The following is a 16,961-nucleotide window of genomic DNA, read 5'->3' on the forward strand; positions in this document are numbered from 1 at the left end:
GACATGCCAGAGAATTCCTAGAGGCCTGGCACTCCAACCACAATGCCATAAACAAGCACATAGATCTAGATGCCATCTATCAACCCCTCAGAAAACAAACAGGAAATGACATCACCACAAACCCCAGGAACCCCATCCAGGAGAAAGATATAAATAGAAAGCAGGAGACAACAGCTTCGCTTCACTTGGAGGTCGCCACTGATGATGTTACCTAGCCAAGTAATGAAATGCCTGGATATCAAACCTACAGCTCAGTGAGCAAACCTACACCCTAAATCTCAACCTGAGCTACAAACCTTCACAACCTTACATTTTATTTTGTTCAAAAACTGCAGGAATCCATGTAAGATTCTGTAAATCTCTTTTTTTAGAAATAGAATCAGTCTGAACATTGGGGTACAGACAGCCTCACATAGGGCAAGTTACACCTTCAATGCATTATCTGAGACAACATGGCACCTATTGTTAAAATTCACTTGAGAATGTATCTTTAAAAAGAAGTTCTGGGATTTACATATGGAAGAACTGAAACCAACAGGGTCATTCCAAAATATTTAACAACTAATCCAGGTCTTTTTCAATATATAATTTCAGTTGCATCACACTGTAAACTTTTGCTTTCAATTCTATGTCTTACAATCTTATACTCCACAACTACCTGATGAAGGAGCAGCGTTCTGAAAGCTAGTGCTTCCAATAACTTTGGACCTGAGTCAAATAGTTTATCCTAAGCCCGGCAGAAATCTCCAGGTACCCAATTTCCAGCTGTCATTTAAACCAATTTGATAATTGAAAATAATCACACTCCCTGAGGATCAATAATCAAATTCTATCAAAGATTTGAACCCAATGAAAGTTTTCCGCTACAATAGTTTCGCTGAGGGCATCAAGGAAATGCTTTCCTTGTTTATCCTGTGTGTTAAAATGACAAATATTTATCTGGCTAACAAATAAGCAGGAATCTGTGTGTCTTTTAGACAGATGTACACATAATAATCAGTACAGGCATTTCCCTTCTGCAGACCACCCTCCTTCCGATTAGACACTGGTTTTTATATATGTTCCCTCACCTCTCCCTGGTTAACATTGCTCATTATCACACCTTCAGCATGCACATATTGCCCATCTCTTTCCTCCATAGAACATAGAACATAGAACAATACAGCACAGTACAGGCCCTTCGGCCCACGATGTTGTGCCGAACTTCTAACCTAGATTAAGCACCCATCCATGTACCTATCCAAATGCCGCTTAAAGGTCGCCAATGATTCTGACTCTACCACTCCCACGGGCAGCGCATTCCATGCCCCCACCACTCTCTGGGTAAAGAACCCACCCCTGACATCCCTCCTATACCTTCCACCCTTCACCTTAAATTTATGTCCCCTTGTAACACTCTGTTGTACCCGGGGAAAAAGTTTCTGACTGTCTACTCTATCTATTCCTCTGATCATCTTATAAACCTCTATCAAGTCACCCCTCATCCTTCGCCGTTCCAACGAGAAAAGGCCGAGAACTCTCAACCTATCCTCGTACGACCTATTCTCCATTCCAGGCAACATCCTGGTAAATCTTCTCTGCACCCTCTCCAAAGCTTCCACATCTTTCCTAAAGTGAGGCGACCAGAACTGCACACAGTACTCCAACTGTGGCCTAACCAAAGTCCTGTACAGCTGCAACATCACTTCACGACTCTTGAATTCAATCCCTCTGCTAATGAACGATAATACTCCATAGGCCTTCTTACAAACTCTATCCACCTGAGTGGCAACTTTCAAAGATCTATGTACACAGACCCCAAGATCCCTCTGTTCCTCCACCTGACTAAGAACCCTACCATTAACCCTGTATTCCACATTCTTATTTGTTCTTCCAAAATGGACAACCTCACACTTGGCAGGGTTGAACTCCATCTGCCACTCCTCAGCCCAGCTCTGCATCATATCTAAGTCCCTTTGCAAACGACAAATGCTCTCCTCACTGTCCACAACTCCACCTATCTTCGTATCATCTGCAAATTTACTGACCCACCCTTCGACTCCCTCATCTAAGTCATTAATAAAAATTACAAACAGCGGAGGACCCAGAACTGATCCCTGCGGAACTCCACTTGTAACTGGGCTCCAGGCTGAATATTTACCATCTACCACCACTCTCTGACTTCGACCGGTTAGCCAGTTTTCTATCCAATTGGCCAAATTTCCCTCTATCCCATGCCTCCTGACTTTCCGCATAAGCCTACCATGGGGAACCTTATCAAATGCCTTACTAAAATCCATGTACACTACATCCACTGCTCTACCCTCATCCACATGCTTAGTCACCTCCTCGAAGAATTCAATAAGACTTGTAAGGCAAGACCTACCCTTCACAAATCCGTGCTGCCTGTCCCTAATCAAGCAGTGTCTTTCTAGATGCTCATAAATCCTATCCCTCAGTACCCTTTCCATTACTTTGCCTACCACAGAAGTAAGACTAACTGGCCTGTAATTCCCGGGGTTATCCCTATTCCCTTTTTTGAACAGGGGCACAACATTCGCTACTCTCCAGTCCCCTGGTACCACCCCCGTTGCCAGTGAAGACGAGAAGATCATTGCCAACGGTACTGCAATTTCCTCTCTTGCTTCCCACATAATCCTAGGATATATCCCGTCAGGCCCAGGGGACTTGTCTATCCTCAAGTTGTTCAAAATGTCCAACACATCTTCCTTCCTAACAAGTATCTCCTCTAGCTTACCAGTCCGTTTCACACTCTCCTCTTCAACAATACGGTCCCTCTCGTTCGTAAATACTGAAGAGAAGTACTTGTTCAAGACCTCTCCTATCTCTTCTGACTCAATACACAGTCTCCCACTACTGTCCTTGATCGGACCTACCCTCGTTCTCGTCATTCTCAGGTTTCTCACATACGCATAAAATGCCTTGGGGTTATCCTTGATCCTATCCGCCAAGGATTTTTCATGCCCTCTCTTAGCTCTCCTAATCCCTTTCTTCAGGTCCCTTCTGGCTATCCTGTATCCCTCCACTGCTCTGTCTGAACCCTGTTTCCTCAACCTTATGTAAGCCTCCTTCTTCCTCTTTACTCGACATGTCCATATCATTACAGAACATAGAACATAGAACAGTACAGCGCAGAACAGGCCCTTCAGCCCTCGATGTTGTGCCCAGGATTAATCCTAATATAAAATAAAATAACCTAACCTATGTACCCCTCAATTCACTGCTGTCCATATGCATGTCCAGCAGTCGCTTAAATGTCCCTAATGACTCTGCTTCCACCACCACCACTGGCAACGCGTTCCATGCATTCACAACTCTGCGTAAAGAACCTACCTCTGACGTCTCCTCTGTACCTTCCTCCTAACACCTTAAAACTATGACCCATTGTGGCAGTCAATCCTGCCCTGAGGAAAGGTACCTGGATATTGATCCTATCCATGCCTCTCATTACCTTGTACACCTCGATCAGGTCATCTCTCCTCCTCCTTCTCTCCAGAGACAAAAGTCTGAGCTTAGTCAACCTCTCTTAGTAAGGCAAGCCCTCCAGTCCAGGCAGCATCCTGGTAAACCTTCTTTGCACCCTCTCCAAAGCCTCTGTACCTTTCCTATAATAGAGCGACCAGATGTGGAGACAATACTCAAAGTGTGGTCTCACCAGGGACTTGTACAGCTGCAGCAAAACCTTGCAGCTCTTAAACTCGATTCCCCATTAATGAAAGCCAAAACACCATATGCTTTCTTAACAACCCTATCCACTTGGGTGGTAAATTTGAGGGATCTATGTATTTGCACACCCAGATCCCTCTGTTCCTCCACACTGCCAAAAATCCTGTCTTTAATCCTATATTCATCACTTTGCATTTATCCAGGTTGAACTCCATCTGCCATTTCTCAGCCCTGCTCTGCATCCTGTTTATGTCACGCTGCAGCCTGCAACAGCCCTCGATACTAATCAACAGCACTGGTATGTCATTGGTACTAAGCCACCCCTCAACCTCCTCATCCAAGTCATTTATAAAAGCTACAGATAGCAGAGGCCCAAGAACAGAGCCCTGCGGGACACCACTCAACACTGACCTCAAGGCAGAATACTTTCCATCTACAACCACTCTCTGCCTTCTGTCAGCTAACCAATTCTGCATCCAGATAGCCAAATCTCCCTGTATCCCATACTTCCTGACTTTATGAATGAGCCTACTGAGGGGACCTTATTAAATGCCTTGCTGAAGTCCACATACACCACATCCACTGCTCGACCTTCATCGACCTGTCTTGTCACCTCCTCAAAGAACTCAATAAGATTTGTGAGGCATGACCTGCCCCCCACAAAGCCATGCTGACTACTTTTAATCATGCTATGCTTTTCCAAATAGTCATAAATCCTAACCCTCAGAATTCTTTTCAAAACCTTGCTGACAACAGAAGTAAGATTGACTGGTCTGTAATTGCCAGGGATTTCCCAATTACTTCTTCTTGAAAAGAGGAACAATATTCACCTCCATCCAATCCTCCAGTACGACTCTTGTGGAGAGTGAAGAAGCAAATATGTTCGCCAGCAGCTTAGCAACCTCCTTTCTCGCTTCCCCGAGCAGCTTAGGATAAATCTGGTCTGGCCCTGGGGACTTATCAATCTTAATGTTTGCCAAAAGTTCAAGCACATCAACTTCCTCAATCTTGATCTGGTCAACCCTGCTTCCCGGCTCTTCAAAGTTCTCATTCACAACAAGGTCCCTTTCCTTAGTGAAAACTGATGCACAAAACTCATTTAGAGCTTCCCCTATCTGCTTAGACTCCACGCATAAGTTCCCTACACTATCCCTGACCAGCCCTAGCTTCTCCCTGATCATTCTCTTATTCCTCAGATATGCCTTTGGGTTCTCCCTAATCCTTCCCACCAAGTCTTTTTTGTGCCCTCTCCTCAGTCCATTTTTGAGCTCCTTTCTAGTAAGCCTGTTATCCTCTAAAACTGCAAGATCCTTGCTTCCTCCACCTTTTTCCTTTTAACAAGAAGCTCCACTGTTCTCATTATCCAAGGCTCCTGAAGATTCCCCCTTCTTACTTGTCTCAGAGGAACAAATTTATGTATCATTCATAACAACTTTTCTTGAAGCAGTTTCCACATTTTTGTTGTGCCCTTTCTATGAAACAATTGCTCCCAATCTGTACTTCCCAACTCCTGTCTGATAGCGTTATAATTTCCTCTTCCCCAATTATCCCATGGTAATTGCTCCTTTCCCTCTCCATGGCTATAGTAAATGTGAGGCAGTTATGATCACTGTCACCAAAGTGTTCTCCCACCACGAGATCTGACACCTGTCCTGGCTCATTGCTGAGCAAAAATCCAAAGTGGCCTCTCCCCTCATCAGCCTGTTCATATACTGAGTCAGGAAACCCTCCTGAACTCACCTGACAAAAACAGCTCCATTCAAACCATCTGCACTAAGGAGGATGCAGTCAATGTTGGGAAAGTTGAAGTCACCCATAACAACCCTGCTACATCTGCATTTTTCCAAAATCTGCCGGCCTATGAGTTCTTCATTCTCCCTATTGGTATAAAAGGGTCTGTAGAAAATCCCCAATGAGGTGGCTGCTCCCTTGCTTTTCTTAACTTTCACCCATAATGACTCAATTGGACACACCTTCCTTGCCAACCTTCATTTCTGTAGCTGTGACACACTGTCTGATTAGCAATGCCACACCCCCTCCTCTTACACCCACTTCCTTGGTCTTTTTAAATGTTCTAAACCCTGGAACATCTCGCAACCGTTCCTATCCCTGTGAAACCCACGTCTCCGTTATGGCCACAACATCATAGTCCCAAGTACTGACCCACGCTCCTTGCATTAAAGCAGACACACTTTAACCGATCCCTTTGTTTTATCACATGAAAAACTTTCCTGATAGATTCAATACATCCTGTCATTGCTCTGTCTACAACGACCCCCCCTCTCAGATATGTAGCTCTGGTTTCCCCTGCCAAAGTAGTTTAGAACCTCCCAAACTACACAAGCAAATCTCCCACCCAGGATATTTCTGCCCCCCCAGTTCAGGTGCAACCCATCCTTCATGTAGAGGTCCCACCTACCCCAGATGACATCCCAATGGTCTAGCTATCTGAAGCCTTCCCTCCTGCACTAGCTGCACAGCCATGTGTTAAGCTGCATTCGCTGCCTGTTCCTCACTTCACTATCTCGTGGCACTGGTAGCAAACCTGAGATCACTACTCTAGTCATCCTGCTCTTCTGCTTCCAACCTAGCTCTCTGTCATCACTTCTCAGATCCTCAATCCCTTTCCTGGCTATATCATTGGTGCCAATATGTGCCACGATTTCTGGCTGCTCACCCTCCCCTTCAGAATCTTGTAAACCCGACATCCCAGACCCTGGCACCAAGGAAGCAACATACCTTCCAAGAGTCCCATTGACCACAAAATCTCCTGTCAATCCATCTAACTACTGAGTCCCCTACCATTAACACTTGTCTATTCTCTCCCTTCCCTTCTGAGCCACAGTGCCAGGCCCAGTGCCAGAGACCTGACAACTATGGCTCTACCCTGGTCGGCCGTCCCCACCAGTAGTATCCAAAACGGTATACTTATTGCTGAGGGGAATAGCCACAGGGGATCCCTGCTCTGTCTGTTGGTTCCCTGTCCTCCCCCTGACTGTAACCCAGCTGTCCTTATCCTGTGTCTGAGGAGTGACCACCTTCCTGTACATCCTCTCAATTTCTCCCTCAGCAGTTCAACCAGCTCCGGCTCCAGTCCCCTCAGTTTTCGAGGAGCTGGATTTGGGTGCACTTCCCACAGATGTGGTCAGCAGAGACATGTGTTGGTCTTTCACCTGCCACATTCTGCAGGAGGAACATGCAACTGCCCTATCAGCCATATCCCACTAATGAGAAAGTCCATATAGGACTAAACCAGGAAGAGAAAAAAAGAAGAAACCCTGAAGAACTGGTTTTATGTCCATTCATAGTTATCGCTGGAGGGACAGAAAGAGAGACAGAGAGTAAGAGAGAGAGAGAAACTGCACTATCCACTGGTATTCTTGAGGCCTTTGATGACCAGTGGACACCACAAGAACTGGACTGCATCAATCTCCCTGAAAAAACATTTTAATTGAGTATGACAAATTTCTTTTAACAATTCGATTTGTTGTTACAGTGCCCTTTAACTAATTTTTAAAATCAGTTTTTTATGTATAGAGAGAGAGAGAAAAACGTTTTCTACTGCTGACTTGCCTCTTCAATGTAGGAGCAGGTAGTAAGGAAACACATAATTGGCTTCCGTGTGCATTTATATCCCTCAGGAAAGACTGGCTAGCTGGGGTTCTTTCTCTACATAACAGAAGACCACACAATGACCTAAGAAAGGTCTTCAACATTACAAAAAGGTTTGATAGCGTAGATCCAAAGAAGATATTGTTATTTCTAGGGACACTTGAACTTGGAGCAATGAAAATAAGATAGTAACTGATCAGTCAATTAAGAAAGTCAAAGGAAGAAGAGATTAAGATTAGAAGACGGAATATGCTACCTCAAGAAGTAGATGAAGTCAATAGCATAGATGTGTTTAAGGATTCCAGAGCAATGTATAAGGGAGAAAAGTTTTGTTAAGAGGATTAGATGGGTGGAAGGAGACTCATGGAGAACATAAACGATATTCTATTGAGCTGTGCTTTCTATTAACCATACTTGTTAAAGCGGAAAGTTTTTCCTCTCTCCTTCCACTTTGTCCAAATCTCCTGTCTTTTAGGAATGTCCCTTCTGTAGATGGGCGTTCGAAGAGAGCAACCACTACTGTTAGGAAGCTCTTCAGTGGGAATTGCTGGGTGCAAACCCTAAAAGAAAGCAAGCATTATCCATTTTAAACTTTGAATTGACAACATGTAAGGATCTGATATTGAGAGCAATTATTCAAAGTTAGTAATTATCATTAAATAATTCTGCAATATAGATTGGTGGTTACACAACAGGACTGAGAACTGACTTTGATGCAAGGGAAAAAAATGACATTCAAAAGTAATTACAGTAATTATCACTGCTTTTATAATCACTTTACTGTGTGTCAACCACATCCAATCCAAGAGGTTATAAGTAGGAGCCACAAAACAAAGAATGCATATTGTGTCCAACAAGTTACAGTGAGACAGACTTTACACTCTATGCTTTTTACACAGTTAGATACATCCAAAATTTAGCCTCAGTTCAATCTTACAATTAACTTTAATAGATTTAAGACAAGTTAAAGTGTCTTCAACATAGAATACATGTGCTGAGGTGCTACACAGTGGCATCATTGAAGGGTTCCTCAACATATGTTAGACAGGATTGTTAAGAAGGCATTTAACAGACTGGCTTTTATTGCTCAAACTTTTGAGTTTAAGAGTTGGGACGTCATGTTGAGATTGTACAGGACGTTGGTGAGGCCCCTTCTGGAGTACTGTGTACAGCACTGGTTGCCTTGTTTTGGGAAGGATACTACTAAAGTGAAGAGAGTTCAGAAAAGATTTACCAGGATGTCGCTGCGAATGGAGGGTTTGAGATATAAAAATAGACTGGAAGCGCTAGGACTTTTTTCATTGGAGCATAGGAAGTTGATGGGTGACCTTACTGAGGTTTATAAAATCATTAGGGACATAGATAAGGTGAAAGACAAAGGTCTTTTCCCTAGGGTGGGGGAGTTCAAAACTAGGGGCATATTTTAAGGTGGGAGGAGAAAAATTTAAAAGTACGATGGGGACAACTTTTTACACAGAGAGTGGTTCGTGCGTGGAATGAACTGCCAGAGGAAATAGTAGATGCAGGTAGTTACAACAGTTAAAAGACATTTAGATAACCGAAGTCCAGGAGCAGAGTGAGGGGAAAGTCAAGTCCCGGAGCAGAGTGAGGGGGAATCCTGAGTCCTGGAGCAGAGCAAGGGGAAGTGAATCCTGGAGCAGAGCAAGGGGAAGTGAATCCTGGAGCAGCACAACTTACCTTGGTGCAGCTGAGTGTCAGTGTGGAGTGGACTGGAGGCTCAGAATGGAACGGGACATTTGTTGGACTGGGATTTGGCAAAATGCTGAGCTGCTGCTATTTGAAATTCTTTACCAGACAGTAATGTCAATCCTTTAACTATGTTATAAATATCTTATTTCTAACTTAATTTTTAGACACTATAAATAATGTTACTACTTTTGCTTTTATTCCTCTTTTGTATCCAAGATTTGTACCTTGGTACTTGGCGATCAATTTAACTCAGTTGGCTGGATGGTTGGTTCGCAGAACAGTTTGATGCCAACAGCGTGGGTTTAATTCCCATCACCGGTTTGAGGTTACCATGAAGGACTCTCCTTCTCAACCTCTTCCCTCGCTTGAGGTCTGGTGGTCCTCAGGTTAAATCACCATCGGTCACTTTTCTCTAATGAGAGAGCAGCCCCTACGGTCGCGAAAGACAATTGTGACACAACAGCCTCGGTACTTGTACCTGAGATGGCACCATTAAAGGCAGCCATTGTAAAAACATTTCACTGTACTCCTGTACTGGAGTACATGTGACAATAGCTGAAAATGTGTTGCTGGAAAAGCGCAGCAGGTCAGGCAGCATCTAAGGAACAGGAGAATCGACGTTTTGGGCATCAGCCCTTCTTCAGGAAAGAAGGGCTGATGCCCGAAACGTCGATTCTCCTGCTCCTTGGATGCTGCCTGACCTGCTGTGCTTTTCCAGCAACACATTTTCAGCTCTGATCTCCAGCATCTGCAGTCCTCATTTTCTTCTACATGTGACAATAAAAGATATTCTGTTCTATTCTATTCCAAGTATAAACTTTCTCCTTGCTTTCCTCATCACTCGTTGTACCTGTATGCTTTGCCTGTGTGTATCTTTGAATAGTGTGCTGGGAGTTGTTGATGAAAGGAGTTTGGGGAAGAGGGGAAGTAGCCGCTTCTTTATTTTTTATAACTTATTTAGCTTGGGAATTGGTTATTCCTCGATAGAGGAAGAAGGTTTAATGAATATCTGCTCAGTGGTTAAGTTCTATACTGTTCCTAATATAAAATATAATAGAAACTGGTGGTACAATTAAAATACTGTAGAAATGAAATTAAATAATTCAGTAAAATAAGTTAAGTAATTAATTAAAGACATTAAGGATGACAGGGTAGGTGATGTGTCACAGCTGCAGCATGTATTAGCTCCTGGAAATCACATCTGCAGTGTTTACTGCTTGAGGAGCTTCAACTTAAAGACAATGAACCTGAGGCTGAGTTGTTACTGGTACAAAGCAAGGAGAGAAAATATTATGTTAGAATGATAGATATGAAAATATGAGATGGAATATAATATGCAGAAGTCTGAGGCTATGCACTTTGACAGGAAGAATAAAGAAAGACTGCAGAAAGAACAGCCATAAAGCTCAGTTATAAACAGGCAAGTATTTTGCCTGACGTGAGTCAAAGTACAAGACCAGCAATGTATCACATGTTGTATCACACTTTTCAAAAGGTTTTGTTTAAAATGAAGTTCTAATATCTTTTAATTGACCTTTTATAAAGAATTATTCAGGCACCTCCACATAGTTTCTCAAATGTACCAAAAACACGAGACATCAACACTCTTAACATGGAATTCAGAGCAGATATCTGCTGACTTCAGTCACTGCTGGCTGCAATAAGCTTTCATGTTGTTCAGCATCTCAGGGCAAGATCCATGGCACCAGTCACATTAGCCCCTCATTCGTGGGCATTGGTATCTAACACATGTCATCTTCTCATGAATGGCTGTAAATTGAAAGAGACCTGGGTTTCCTTGTACATCAGTCACTGAAGGTAAGCATGCAAGTGCAGCAGAAAGTCAAGTAGATAAATGGTATATTGGATTTTATAGTGATAGGAGTGGAGAACAAGAGCAAGAATGTCTTGTTGCATATATATATAAGGCCTTAGTGAAACTACACAAGAGTACTGTGGCAGTCACGGTCCCCTTATCTGAGGGAGGATGTTCTGGCGATGGGGGGAGTGTAACAAAGGTTGACCAGACTGATTCCTGTGATGGCAGAACTGATACATGAGGAGAGATTGGATCGACAAGTCCTATATTCACTGGAGTTTAGAAGAATGAGGAGCTCATAGAAACCTATAAAATTTGAACAGAACTAGACAGATGCAGGATGGGTGTTCCCAATGGTGGGAGAGTCCAGAACCATGGGTCAGAGTAGAAGGATAAAGGGTAAAGCATTTAGTACAAAGATGAAGAGCGGCAACCTGTAGAATTGGCTAACTTGCAAAGAAGTCAAGATTAAAATATTGCATGCTAGTGCTTCCAAATAAACCTGTTTGACTATAACTTGGGGTTGTGTGATTTTTAACTAAGTTTAGTTAAGGTGGACCAAAAAAAAAGTCCCAATTGGTTAATGGTATAAGTTTACTTACATCAGCATGTATATTGGTTTTGGGCAAGAGATAAGAGGGTAGAGTATTTGAGGTAGAACTGTTTTACACAATAAATGAAAATGACTTAGAGTCATAGAGATGTACAGCACAGAAACAGACCCTGCGGTCCAACTCAGCCGACTAGATATCCTAAATAAATGTAGTCCCATTTACCAATGTTTGGCCCATATCCCTCGAAACCCCTCCTATTCATATATCCATCAGATGCTTTTTAAATGTTGTAATCCACTCCCAGCCTCCACCACTTCTTCTGGCATCTCATTCCATACACGCACCACCCTGTGTGTGAAAACATTGTCCTTTTTTCCCTCTCACCTTAAACTTATGCCCTCTAGTTCTGGACTTCCCTATCCTGGAGGAAAGACCTTGTCTAATTTTTCCTATCCATGCCCTGCATAATTTTATAAACCTCTATAGGGTACCGTTCAGCATCCAACTTTCCAGAGAAAAATAGCCCTTGTCTATTCAGCCTCTCCCCATAGCCCAAACCCTCCAACCCTGTCAACATTTTTGTTCATTTTTTCTGGACTCTTTCACGTTTTACAACATCCTTCTATAGTAGGGAGGCCAGAATTGCACACAGTATTCCAAAAGTGATCTAACCAATGTCCTATACAGCCACAACATGACCTCCCAACTCCTATGCTCGATGCACTGACCAATAAAGGCAAGCATACCAAAATATTTCACAATCAAGGAAGAGAAGGTGGTTGAGACAATAGGTAGACTAAAATTTAATAAAGGTTGGGGGGAGCGGGTGGTATTAGATAGGCTAGCAATATTTAAAGCTGATGTCACCAGCAACAGATGTGATGCATCAAAAGTTCTGAAGGAAATAAGGATGGGAATTGCAGAGCATGGGTCTTAATTTTCTAATCCACCATGCAGAGGGATATCAGAGGCTGAAGAACTGCAACAGAACTAACAGTCACTTTTATTAAAGGCAAATTGTATTTAACAAGCTACCTTGTGTTTTTGTTTGTTACAGAGAAGTAACAGAGAGAGCAGGTAATGTTAATATGATGTTCATGGAATACTAAAAGCATTTGACAAAGTGCCACGTAATGGGCTTGTCAGCAAAGTTAGAACCATGGAATAAAAGGGACATTGGTAGCATGAGTTTGAAATATGGCTGCATGTCAGGAAGAGATCAGTGGTAAATGATTATTTTGTAGATTGAAGGAAGTGGGGTTCCTCAGGATGTTAGTACCTTTCTTTTATCAATGTATAACAAAGACTTGGGTGCACATGGCACGATTACAAAATTTGAGGGTGACACAAAATTTGGAAACCATACTTCTCATGATCGAGTTAAAAATCACAAACACCAGGTTAAAGTCCAACAGGTTTATTTGGAAGCACTAACTTTCAGAGCGCTGCTCCTTCGTCAGCTGACAACCATCTGATGAAGCTAGTGCTTCCAAATAAACCTGTTGGACTACAATCTGGGGTTGGGTGATTTTTAACTTTGCCCACCCCAGTCCAACACTGGCACCTCCAAGCCTCAGGATTGAAGTTAGGAAACGTTTTCAGATGTAAAAGATGTTAAACAAACTTTCGAGAGCACAAATATTATGAGCTGTATGCTATCGTGCCTGCAAGTGGAATTTCGTGTTCAAGAAATTATTAGATTTTTGTGTGCTGTATTGGATCCACAGCCATTGATAATCTGATTCTTGATGTAAAACCCGATACACAGAAAGAAGGCAGCTATCACATTTAGCCTACTCATGAAATGTGTGTGAAAATAAGGACCAAAATATCTATGAGGCCTCAGTTCTCAGCATCTTGTTGTATTGGCTATGAAGCTTTAATGGCTTAATGTTATCAAGAAAGAAAGCTCAACAAGTTTTCTCCCCCAGCGCATTACCCCACCATGATATTGTGTTCACACGGTCACTAATTCCATTTCATTCAGTAATCTTACCCCCACTGCCTCCAAGCTCATAGCCCCAACCCTGCACAGCCCCCTTAGAGTCATATAGTCATACAGCATGGAAACAGATCCTTCAGTTCAACCAGCCTATGCTGACCATGTTCCCAAACTAAACTAGTCCCATCTGTCTGCACTTGGCCCATATCCCTCCAAACCTTTCCTATTCATGTACCTATCCACATGTGTTTTAGATGTTGTAACTGTACCTGCACCTACCTTTTTCTGGCAGTTTATTCCACATTCAAACCACTCTCTACGTAAAAAAAAAGTTGCCCCTCATGTCATTTTTAAATCTTTCTCCACTCATCTGAAAAATATGCTTGCTAGTTTTGAACTCTCCTATCCTAGGGATTCCCTGACCTTAAGTGGCTCAAGCAGATAACTGGCCAAGCTCATGGAATGTATACAGATCTTACTACTGATTGACAATACCAGAAGCCCCTGATAGAAGGAAGTCCCATCTTAACTGGACTGAGGACTGATGCCCAGATTCTGACATGGCTATTTGGTTGACTAAATGAGGAGTGAATTTGCCATGCAGGCAGCAGGCACAGCCTGTACCTGTTAGACTGATGGCTTGGTGTGCTGTTCCTAAAGACAACCTCCCCTGACAGCTGCATAACAAGGAGCAACCTGTGTGTGTGTGTGTGTGCACAAAAGAGCACATCAATGCAGCTGTACTGATAGTATTTGGCTCTGGCTGAAGTTCCAATGCAGTAAAAGGTAAGGCATAGCATGGCATGGGAAGGCAAGGCATGGATGTTGCAAGCACGCAAGTTGGAGCTAGGTGAACAAGTGCTAAGAGAGAAAGCAAGCAAGCAGTCCTGTGATCCACTCTGACAATCTGGGTGCCTGTCCATGTGCCTGTCCTTGCAGCAGCTTTCCAAAGCTATTTGCCCAAAACCTCGACTCTCCTGCTCCTCGGATTGCTGCCTGACCTCTGTACTTTTTCAGCGCCACACATTTGACTCTGACTCTGCAGTCTTCACTTTCTCCTATTTGCCCTTGTGCCCTACAATGCAATTCAGAGCTTCCTAAGTAAATTGTACAGAGGTGCCATGACTGTCGTGGGATTTAGGCAAATGTTGGATGCCAAGGTCCTTGAATGAGGGGTGCATGCCGCAGGTGGCCATGATCATGTCCTGCGATGCTATTTGGTGCTGAGCAACATGGAGGCTCCTCACAACCAGTGGAGACCTGAGATCACCAAGTACCCTGCTTTGGCTTCTGTGCTGAGAATTTTCAATGTCCAGCTTATTTGTCATGTTTGGTAAAATTGGAAGCTGAATATTACTTAATTAGCTGGTTCATAAGGTGAGTAGTAATCTATAGTCTCCCCATTTGGCAACTTGTTGCTGCCTTGCCAGTTCCCAAATGCATAAAAGATGCAGCAAATTGTTCCCGATGATGAGATTTTTCATTTGTAACTGAATCTGAGATAATTCTAGTTATGACACACCAAGTTCAGGTTTCAATTCATTTAACTTCAAATACTGAGTTATCACTTTAGGCATCACAGCCTTTTGAAATCCTGCTTTTACTCCTACCTTCTATTTTTCTGCTAATCCTCTCAGCCTTTGTCAAGGGTATCAGATAACCCATTGTTACATGTTTTCCTTCCAAAAAAGTTTAACAAAAGCCAAAGCCATTTTTCAAATCCAAACTGTGTAATATATTTCACAAAACATTCTTGATTTTATGCTCAGTACCTCCGAATGTTTGTCTTTAAAGGTTCACAGAACTCTCAAATTTAGGAAATTCTGATCATACAGAGCACTCCCACTTGCCACAGCTGATGGCAATGTGGGACAAGTCAGATCCCAAAGTGAGTAAAACCTCACTTGAAAGTTAAAAATCACACAACACCAGGTTATAGTCCAACAGGTTTAATTGGAAGCACACTAGCTTTCGGAGCGACGCTTCTTCATCAGGTGATTTTGTATAATTTCAGTTACATCACACTGCAAATTTTTGCTATAAATTCCTCGTTAGGATTGAGCCCTCCGTTATCACCTGATGAAGGAGCGTCGCTCCGAAAGCTAGTGTGCTTCCAATTAAACCTGTTGGAATATAACCTGGTGTTGTGTGATTTTTAGCTTTGTACACCCCAGTCCAACACCGGCATCTCCAAATCACGACTCACTTGAAAGAGCATTGTTTAAGTTTTGTTGTTTGTTTACCATGGTGGTCAATCGTTGTATTTACTCATGAGATGCTGCTAATGTATTTACAACAAAAGAACATCAGAATTTATGACACACAAATGAGAAAAACACAAATTACACTGTACAAGTACTCAAAGTGATTTTATTACAAAGATCCAAAACAAAGATTCAAACATTTTACACTCAGCAAAAATCTTCTAGAGATTTAACCCTTGGTGAAGGGTCATCTTGAGTCAAGCAATTCCTTGATCAATTGGCACAGCTGCAATTGTTTTGTGAAACATTTTTCTTATTAACACTTACAGAAAGAAACACATGGGGTTTCCACATCTTCATCGCCTTGCAGTCTTCTGCTTCTGGAATTTTCTTTTTAGTCACTCAGGACTTTTTTCTAGCCCTTACTTTTTGGAGAATGTTGAACAACCTTTTTCCTCTGACTGAACCTGCAGATACAAACTAATCTTCTGAACAATTCTATCTTTTTGTGATGCTGCAATCCTGTCTCCAGATATCAGTATGTTTCTTTTTCTCATCTACATTTTTCCGAAAGCACTGAACTGTTCACCTCAAGCTCTATTCCAAGGCTATAAACCCTCATTAAGAATGCATGTATCAATACCATGTCACTGCCTTAAAACAGATCTAAAAAACTAAAATCATGTCTCCCTTTCACATTATAGAAATCAAATTCAAATATAAAGATATACACATAATCCAAGTTTCCAAATAATAATGAATTCATGTATATATTAGTATGTGTGCACATGTTTATATATGTATTTGAATAATATCTGTATATATGTGTTGTGTGAATAACTGTGAGAAATACAGGCAGAGTAAGAGAGAACGGTACTGTGAAATTTAATTACCAGCAAGATGTTGGAATCTCCATCTGTGCATATAATGAAAATAAGCTAGTGCTTAGATGAGGAATATTGACTTGGAGATAAGGAAAAGAGAAAAAAACAATTGCACAGAACAGATTTTCTGACTTCATTTCTTTTTATACTGGCTGTCTATATATTCATCTTTATTTCAATTCAGTCATGAACACAATTAATTGAATGGTCAATATTACTGTATGTTGGGATCATACATCACTAGTCACTTAAACTTCAGAGTTAACTTACAGTAGGTGTCATAAATGCTTTCAAGTCTCCAGACTTCAGGTAAATACGGGATGTAAAGTCGGGATCATCCTCGATCGTCATCCGGGTAACGGAAGGGGAAAAATCCTGTTTATACATGGAAAACAGTGCAATGTAAATTTTCAGAATTTCCACAAGAGCAGAAGATTCCCGCTTACTATATCAGCCATTTTCTATTACATGATAGAACTGTGTCATCCAAATATATCTGGCCTGAGAAACTATGACATTGAAACAATTCCAATAACAATAAAAACTGTCAATTCTAAAAATCTGAAACAA

At 42.1% G+C, this 16,961-nt stretch overlaps 1 protein-coding gene across 1 annotated transcript in view; it reads right to left on the reverse strand.

The window, feature by feature from the left end:
* LOC140453932 (dynein axonemal heavy chain 6-like) overlaps positions 1–16,761 on the reverse strand; it is a 306,453-nt gene extending 289,692 nt beyond the window's left edge. Inside the window, exons 1-2 of the mRNA XM_072548792.1 lie at positions 16,662–16,761; positions 7,693–7,838 (exon numbers count right to left, since the gene is read on the reverse strand). Of these exons, the coding sequence (XP_072404893.1) occupies positions 7,693–7,838; positions 16,662–16,742 (227 nt within the window). The 5' untranslated portion in view covers positions 16,743–16,761. The remainder of the gene's footprint in view (positions 1–7,692; positions 7,839–16,661) is intronic.
* Positions 16,762–16,961: the final 200 nt, after the last annotated feature.

This window comes from Chiloscyllium punctatum, chromosome 3 (assembly GCF_047496795.1).
Source record: "Chiloscyllium punctatum isolate Juve2018m chromosome 3, sChiPun1.3, whole genome shotgun sequence".
NCBI lineage: Eukaryota > Metazoa > Chordata > Chondrichthyes > Orectolobiformes > Hemiscylliidae > Chiloscyllium > Chiloscyllium punctatum.